At 42.3% G+C, this 8,723-nt stretch overlaps 1 protein-coding gene across 1 annotated transcript in view; it reads right to left on the bottom strand.

Annotated features, from left to right (window-relative positions):
• LOC125481636 (39S ribosomal protein L49, mitochondrial-like) overlaps positions 1-7,439 on the bottom strand; it is a 10,289-nt gene extending 2,850 nt beyond the window's left edge. Inside the window, exon 1 of the mRNA XM_048593456.1 lies at positions 7,410-7,439. Coding sequence (XP_048449413.1) covers positions 7,410-7,439 — 30 coding nt within the window. The remainder of the gene's footprint in view (positions 1-7,409) is intronic.
• Between the last annotated feature and the right edge of the window lie 1,284 nt (positions 7,440-8,723).

Genomic DNA, 8,723 nt, shown 5'->3' on the forward strand with positions numbered 1-8,723 from the left:
GGCACTATGGGGCAATTTAGCACGGCCAATCCACCCAAACCTGCACATCCCTGGGCACTATGGGGCAATTTAGCACGGCCAATCCACCCTAACCCGCACATCCCTGGGCACTATGGGGCAATTTAGCACAGCCAATCCACCCTAACCTGCACACCTTTGGACTGTGGGAGGAAACCAGAGCACCCGGAGGAAACCCACACAGACACAGGGAGAATGTGCAAACTCCACACAGACAGTTGCCTGAGGCTGCAATCAAACCTGGGCCCATGCCACTGTGAGGCAGCAGTGCTAACCACTGAGACATTATGCTGCCCTCTTAAATGTATCTAAAGAACTGGGCGCCAACACCTTTAAGTGGCAGAGAATTCCACATGTTGAGTGAAGAAATTCTTCCTCATCTCAGTCCTGAATGGCTTACCCTTTATTCATAGACCGTGACCCCTAGTTGTGGACTTGCGCGACATTTTGTTCCTTTCCACCTTCTTTGTGTGCATTGAGTGTGTGTCACAATCTCCGCGTTCCCTGATCTTATCAAGTATTTTGGGGAGTTTTCAGGGACCCGTTGATTTTGAAAGTTGTTTCTGACTCACCCTGTTCCTTTTCGCACGCAGACAAACGGCCGTGGGACTTGTGAGTACGATGGCTCAGACTGGATCGATGGTAGCACCCATCGTAAGGTTGACAGGTGATTACGTCCTGTTTCTGCCGCTGGTTGTATATGGTGGAATGGCTATAGCAGCCAGAGTTGCTGCCCTTTTCTTAACGGAAACACTGAACATGACTTTACTCGACACCATTCAGGAAGTGGAAAGCAGGTTTGTAGTTCAGATAAACAGCCCAGAATCAACATTCAATGCGGTTTTATAATACTTTGGATCATTGCCTCGCATCTGAATCGAAGATACCTATTATATTCTCCAAGAGGACACAAAAAAAAACACGAGTTGTAGGGAAAGCTCAGCAGATCTGGCAGCATCTGTGGAGAGAGAAAGTCAGAGTTAACGTTTCGGGTCCGGTGACCATTCCTCAGAACTGATGATTGCTGGGAAAATGCCAGTTTAGATGCAGAAGGTAGGGTAGGGGGGAGGGAGTAAGGAATAAACGATAGGTGGGGCTAGAGCCCAAAGACAGAGAAGATCAGTTGGACAGACAAAGGAGTGGATAACGATCTGGCTAGGAGGGTGAATTGCTATTAATGGGACTGTTAATGGCGAACAATGGATTGTGTGTAATAGCAGACAATGTGATGATAAGCCTGATGTGTAGGGGTTGGGGTAAGAACATGGGAGAGAACAAGCCCTGAAGTTATTGAACTCAGTATTGAGGCCGGAAGGCTGCAGGGTCCCCAAGCGGAAAATGAGGTGTTGTTCTTCCAGCTTGCACTGAGCTTCGTTGGAGCACTACAGCCAGAACATTTATTCAGCAGTTTAATCTTTTCTTTCTTTTCTAACTTTAAGTGCCTGGTCTCCAGCTGGCAATTTGTCACAGCAGCGTAATAGCAATGTCAGTGGAAAATTGTAAGATACAATTTAATTAGGCTCACTCCTTGGAGTTGAATGTGTTCAATCTTCAGAATACACCTCAAGCTACTGCTGCACAACATACTGTGTCCAGTTCTGTTCACCCAGTTATAGAAAGGATGTTATTAAGCTGGAGAGGGTTCAGAAGAGATTTACCAGGATGTTGCTGGGAATGGAGGGTTTGAGTTATAAAGAAAGGGATGGATAGGCTGGGACTTTTTTCACTGGAGCGTAGGAGGTTAAGGGGTGACCTTATAGAGGTTTATAAAATCATGAGGGATAGAAATAAGGTGAATGGCAGGTGTCTTTTCCCCAAAGTGGGAGATTTCAAGACTAGGGGCCATATTTTTAAGGTGAGAGGAGAAAGATTTTAAAAGGACATGAGGGGCATTTTTTTATATACATAGAGCGGTGCGTGTGTGGAATGAACTTCCAGAGGAAGTGGTGGATGCGGATACAGTTACAACGTTTAAAAGACATTTGGATAAGTACATGAATAAGAAATGTTTGGAGGGATATGGGCCAGGAGCAGGCAGGTGGGACTAGTTGGGGATTAGGTTTGGCATGACTCTATGGCAGCAATACATAAAGCCTTACTTAGAAACTAGCCCATGGATCGCCACAGTAATTACTCGTCACTATTTCTCACTCAGAAATCAACAAGAAGGGGTCAATATACAGCACAGGTATTGTGGGTAAATTACCACAAGGTCACCTTTAATATGGCTACTTATTAAGAAATCTCACAATCAACTGGTGATTTGAACAATGATTTAAACTTTATTGCACATAGCAACCAAAATGAGAGCCCTCAACTCAGCAAGTCAAGCCTCACAACTCAACTTGGCTGTTAGCTGATAAATGGTGAAATTTAGCTGAGATTTCACCAACAGTGTCCATCTCTGGAAAAGTCCAAGGTTCAATTCTTACGCAAGTTGTTCTTCAAAGTTCTGGACTGAATTGTTCTGGTGTTGGATTCGTATACAATTTTCTCTCTTTCAAGTTTGCAGTATGAGGTCAATGATGATTCAATAGATTCTTTCATTCCCAGTATTGATTAGACTGCTGGAGATCTCAAATCTGCAGCTTGCCATTTTCTCAGAAGTAGCTCCCCTGTTCCTTGATACATTCGGAGTTAGCTGTCTGTTTAAAACACAGCTTTTTTCAGCTATTAATCCCATTACTTTGGGACTGCGGGATCGTGTTCAATAACAACCAAGATCAGCGAGTGGTGAAAATAGCCTCTTTATTGAACATCCGCAGTGGCACAGTTTGAGGCACTGATGGAATCCAAATTTCAGTTTTGCAGCAGCTTCCTTTATACACAGTTTTAAAATTTTAGCACTATGGTGTCACACAGTTGTACCTATTGTCCGAAAGTTTGCGTGACATCTGTCTTGGCGGAAACAGGAGTTAGTTTAAGCATTTGTTAAATGTTGGCTGACGGGATTAGAATGTCTGTCCAGTCTGAGCTTGCATAATTAACAGGTGGTATTCCTTTTGTCTTTAAAGTTAGCAATGTTAGTAGAAATACTAGACCTATATGATCTAAATAAGTGAGAAATTATGTTTGTACTAAATAATAAAGTATGGAGGATATTAAACTGATTTCCTGCAGCTGGGTCATCAGGTTTCAATTACTGTTGCCCATCTTTGACAGTTCTTACAAATTCATTCATGAAGTTTCATGGAAGCGCTGTTTTGATAGTAAGTTTCTTAAAGGGGCTGGCAGTCCTTTTTAATGTGTACTTAAAAAGTATAATTCCATATGTTAGTGCAAGATGGTAGTCCTAAATAAGTCAGAAATTGGATTTACGGTGTTATAGAAATAGGTAGTGTATAAGGAAATTTCAAAGAGATAAAAACCAAGCAGACCGTAGGGACATGCTGGTGGAGGAAACTGTTTGATGTCCTGCAGCCTATTTAGGTCCTGAGAGATGCTTACTAAGGGCTAACAAATATTTATAATCTTTCCATAGTTTCAAGTCAGTTATGGAGACACGATGGTGGGGATGGCACTGTTCTGAGTAGGTTACGGTATTAACACCTATTCAGGGGTAGCCTCTGATACAGAAACAGGTCTAAACACTTCTTGCAGCATGAGGCTGATAAGAATTGAAAGGTGTAAAGAAACAGTAATGGGTTGGCAGCCTAGGAAGGGTTGTTTAATTTAGTTTATCTTGTAAGAGTAAAATGTACGGCAAAAACACAGTTTTATGAATGAATGAACGGAAATATGGTATAGTGAACATAGAGCGCTTGTGAGTGAATTAGTAAAGTCAATCATAACACAATATCTCACAAGACATTGCTGCTGCATTGTACTTAATGGTGAGGTCCTGGGGAGTGTTGCCAAGCAAACAGACCTTTGGGTGCAGGTTCGTAGTTACTTGAAAGTGCCGTCGCAGGTAGACAGGGCAGTGAAGAAGGTGTTTGATACACTTGGCTTTATTGGACAGTGCATTGAGTATAGGAGTTGGGAGGGTCATGTTGTGGCTGTACAGGGCGTTGGTTAGGCCTCTTTTGAAATACTGCATTCAAATCCAAGTCTCACAAATGTAGGAGATATGCTGTGAAACTTGAAACGGTGCAGAAAAGATTTACAAGGATATTGCCAGATTTGGAGGGTTTGAGCTATAGAGAGAGGCTGAATAGGCTAGGGCTATTTTCTCTGCAGCATCGTTTTCCCAGGGTAGGAGGGGAGTCCAAAACTAGAGGGGTATAGGTTTAAGGTGAGAGGGAAAAACAATTAAAAGGGACCTAAGAGGCAACTTTTTCACACAGAGGGTGGTGCGTGTATGGAATGGGCTGCCAGAGGAAGTGGTGGAGGCTGGTACAATTACAACATTTAAAAGGCATCTGGATGGGTACATGGATAGGAAGGGTTTAGAGAGATAGGGGCCAAACTATGGCAAATGGGTCTAGATTAATTTAGGATACCTGGTCGGCATGGGTGAGTTGGAGTGAAGAGTCTGTTTCCATGCTGTGCATCTCTATGGCTTTACCTTTCATCTCAATGTGATAAAGGATTCACCATCTGTAGCTAACTAAGGAAGTTAACAGTGGTGCTGAACTGAAAGAAAAGGTTAACAATGCTGCAAAGATTGGTGGGAGGCCAGAAGATTGAGCAACAAGTAGAATGCACCAAAGGATGACTAAAAATAGGGAGACATTAGAATATGAGAGTAAACTAGCAAGAAATATAAAAACTAACAATAAGAGCTTCTGCAAGAATATAAAAAGGAAGAGAGTAGCTCAAGTAAACATTAAATCCTTAGAGGATGAAACTGTGAATTAATCATAGAACCCCTACAGTGTGGAAGCAGGCCATTCAGCCCATCGAGTCCACACTGACCCTCCGCAGAGCATCCCACCCAGACCAAACCTACCCTATCATTGTAACCGTGCATTTCCCAAGGCTAGTCCACCTAGCCTGCATATCCCTGGACACTATGGGGCAATTTTCTATCGCCAATCTACCAGTGTGATGGGAAACCAGAGCACCCAGACGAAACCCACAAAGATGTGGGGAGAACATGCAAACTACACACAGGCAGCCACCCGTGGGTGGAATTGCCCCAGGGTCCCTGGCACTGTGAGGCAGCAGAATCATGGGAATGAGGAAATCGCAGAGACTTTGAACAAGTCTTCTGTATCTGTCCTCATGGCAGCAAACAAAAATAAAACGTGACAAGAACAGTAGAAAATCAAACAGAAAATGGAAAGAGAAATTTAAGTCAATTACTATCCCTAGGGAAAAAGTGGCGAAGAACCTCAGGAGAAGGTCTGACAAGCCCCGGAACATGATGACCTGCACGCTCAAGTCTTAAAATAACCGGATACAGATATAGTGACTGCAGCGGTTGCCATCTTAGAATTCCCTACATTATAGAAAAGTCCCAGTGGACTGAAAAAAAAATGTGTTACACCCCTAATTTAAGAAAGGAGGAAGACAGAGAGCAGGAAACAACAGACCAGCTGGGCTAAAATTTGTCACTGGGAAAATGCTTTCATTATTAACTAAGTAGTAGAGGGACACTCAGAAGATCACAATACAATAAAACGGAATCAAGACAGTTCTGTGGAAAAGGAATTTGGATGGATAAAAGAGGTTTAGTAGGTGCAATGCATTTTGGATTTGCAAATGGCGCTCAAAGGGATGTCCCATAAAATGCTTTTACACAAGATAAGAGCTCATGGTTTTGGGAGGTGCCAATCTCCTTCTAAACTGCCCTTACACACGCATGCACGCACACACACACACACACACACTCATACACTCACTCACACACATTCACTCACTCATACACACACTCACTCACATACATATTGACACACACATACGCACTCACACACACATATACTCACACAAAGACACTCACAGACACACACACAGAAAGTATGTTATTGGACTGGGGGAAAAGTTGGAAGTACAGTTCAATACTGTTTATTCCCAGATTTTGTGGTTGAGATGCTCCTTATCGTTCTTCTGCTGGCCAGCACATTACTTCAGTTGTCTTTCTCCAGATGCTCCCACCACTCGCTAAGATACAAAAGGCTCACTGATAACAAGCCTCTGACTTACCAGTTTAAACTGCATAGCTTACAACTGCTGCAGGAAAGATAAACTGGTTTACTTCAGGTTTAAAATTAGTTTTGACTGCAGAGAACAGAGACACCGCTTCTGAGTTGGGGAAGAACTGAACAACCACCACACCCCTCTCCCTTCTCTAACTTGCTCCCAGCTCCAAACCATTCTGTTACCCCAAGAACCAATCATAGAGTTGTTGGCAGACAAAAGGTCTATGTCATCAATAACTGGTCACTTAGTGCACAGACTTCCTGTTGTCAACAAAAGTTGCAACTGTACACCTCTTTGGCTCCAAACTGACTGTAATTCAAACTTTAATTACTGTTTGTTCAAATAAATGTTTGCCATGGGTATCAGATGACATGTTTTTCAAAACTGCAGTTACTTACCCTTTCAAATACTAGATGTAAAACAGCTCTTTTTCAATTCAGTTCACTGCTTTTAATAAAAAGACACAAAATAAAGATACAGTCCTTGCATAACCCCTGATGGGAAGTTTGTGGGATTTTGGATGACTAGAGACATAAGACTTTGCCTGAATGTTTTGCTGGAGTGTGACGATGCTGCGGCTTTAACAAGTGTGTTTTGTCCAGTTTCTTTTAGAGAGAGAGATTGGGGGAACGGAACAGAGCAGTCTGTGAGAGGACAAACAATTTGAGACACATTGGGTTTTTTTTTAAAGTTGGAACAATATAGAAGCAGCCTGAGTGTGTGTGGACAAACTCTCACAGATCCAGGGTTCTTAGTTAGCTCTCAGCAGTTGTTGCTGGGGCCTAAGCAGGGTTGGAAGACAGTGAAACTCATCCGGCTGCTACACTCTTTGTACAAATTGTCTTTTGACGTTCTTTCCTCCTGGATTGGAGAACTGTGTGTGAGACAAATCTGTTTTCTGAATTAGCCTTTTGCAATGGATGTGTTCATGGGATGTTACAATATTGGAACAGTTACTGTTTAGCAGTAAAATAATCTATTATTCTGTTAAGTTTTTCAATAGAGTTAAGTTATTCCGAGTACCTCTTTCTTCTGTTATATTTTAATTATTGCCATAGAGTTAAAAAGCATGGAAACAGACCCTTTGGTCCAACCAGTCCATGCCAAACATAATCCCAAACTAAACTAGTCCCACCTGCCTGCTCCTGGCCCACATCCCTCCAAACCTTTCCTATTCGTGTAGTTATTTAAATGTCTTTTAAACGTTGTAATTGTACCCACATCCACCACTTCCTCAGGAAGTTCATTCAACTCTCTGTGTAAAAGATTTTCTCCCTCATATCTTTTCTAAATCTCTCTCCTCTCACCTTAAAAATGTGCCCCCGGTTCAAGACCATCCTCGGGAAAAAGACATCTTTTGAATAAGTCGACAAAACGTGGAAGGATGATGAAAGGTCCAGACCTGAAACGTCGACTTTCCTGCTCCTCTGATGCTGCCTGACCTGCTGTGTTCCTCCAGCTCCACATTTTATCGACTGACTTCCAGTATCTACAGTCCTTACTATCACCTTTTGAATAAGTTGTTTTCCTTAACGTTGAGTAGTTTGACCAATCAAGTTGCATCTGGAACACAGCACCTTGCATGTACCTTTTGAAATAAGAAAAAGTTAGGATCTAGGCTACCTTCTTAATATATTTTGGGGGGATCTGGTCTGGGTCCATAACAACAGCCTTAATCTTTTAGCTATGTGAACACATTAAGAAAGTGCAAGGGAAGAAAACTAGGTAGAGAGAGAGAAGTTATACGTTTCTGAATCACTGTCCATTCTGTGGTGTATTTACTTTCAGAGCAAAACAAGGTGTTGGAAAAGACAAGGAGTCGAAGAGGGATGAGATTCCATTGCAGGAGAAACACGCATCACTGATGAATAAGACTGTTTAAACCAATAAATCAAACTATCAACACATCATCTGATTCCGCGCAGCAACACAATGGGGCACCCTCTTTCGTAGATCTCCAGCTGGACACATAACACCATATCATGTATCCTGCAATGATTTTGAGAACAGATACTGTAATGTTATATGACACACTTCCTTCATCCGATTCTTATTATGTCACTTTAGATTGGCCAACCATGCTAAGGCTGCAGTCACAAATACTCTTTTATGATCCCAGCTGATGGTAATATAGAACCAGTCAGATCCCAGATTGAAAACTGGCTCAACAGACCATCAGTTTTATTTTTGCAATGTGAATACCCTGGTGGTCAGTCATTGAACCTATTCAAATGTATTCACAGTACAATAAAGCAAGTTTATAATACAGAAGAAAAGAAAAAGCAAGGCTATATATATATCATATATCTTTTTAAAACAACTTTGAAAGACCTTATCAGGAACAAAAACAGAAGTTGCTAGAAAAGCTCAGCAGGTCTGGCAGCATCTGTGAAGGGAAAAACAGAGTTAACGTTTCGGGTCCAGTGATCTTATCCCAGGTTCAATTCCACCCTCGGGAGACTGTCTGTGTGGAGTTGGCATATTCTCCTTGTGTCTGTGTGAGTTTCCTCCGGGTGCTCTGGTTTCCTCCCACAGTCCAAAGATGTGCAGGTTAGGGTGGATTGGCCGTGCTAAATTGCCCCATAGTGTCCAGGGATGTGCAGGTTAGGGTGGATTGGCCG

This window comes from Rhincodon typus, unplaced genomic scaffold (genome assembly GCF_021869965.1).
Source record: "Rhincodon typus isolate 14 unplaced genomic scaffold, sRhiTyp1.1 hic_rhity00002894, whole genome shotgun sequence".
In the NCBI taxonomy this organism is placed as follows: Eukaryota; Metazoa; Chordata; class Chondrichthyes; order Orectolobiformes; family Rhincodontidae; genus Rhincodon; species Rhincodon typus.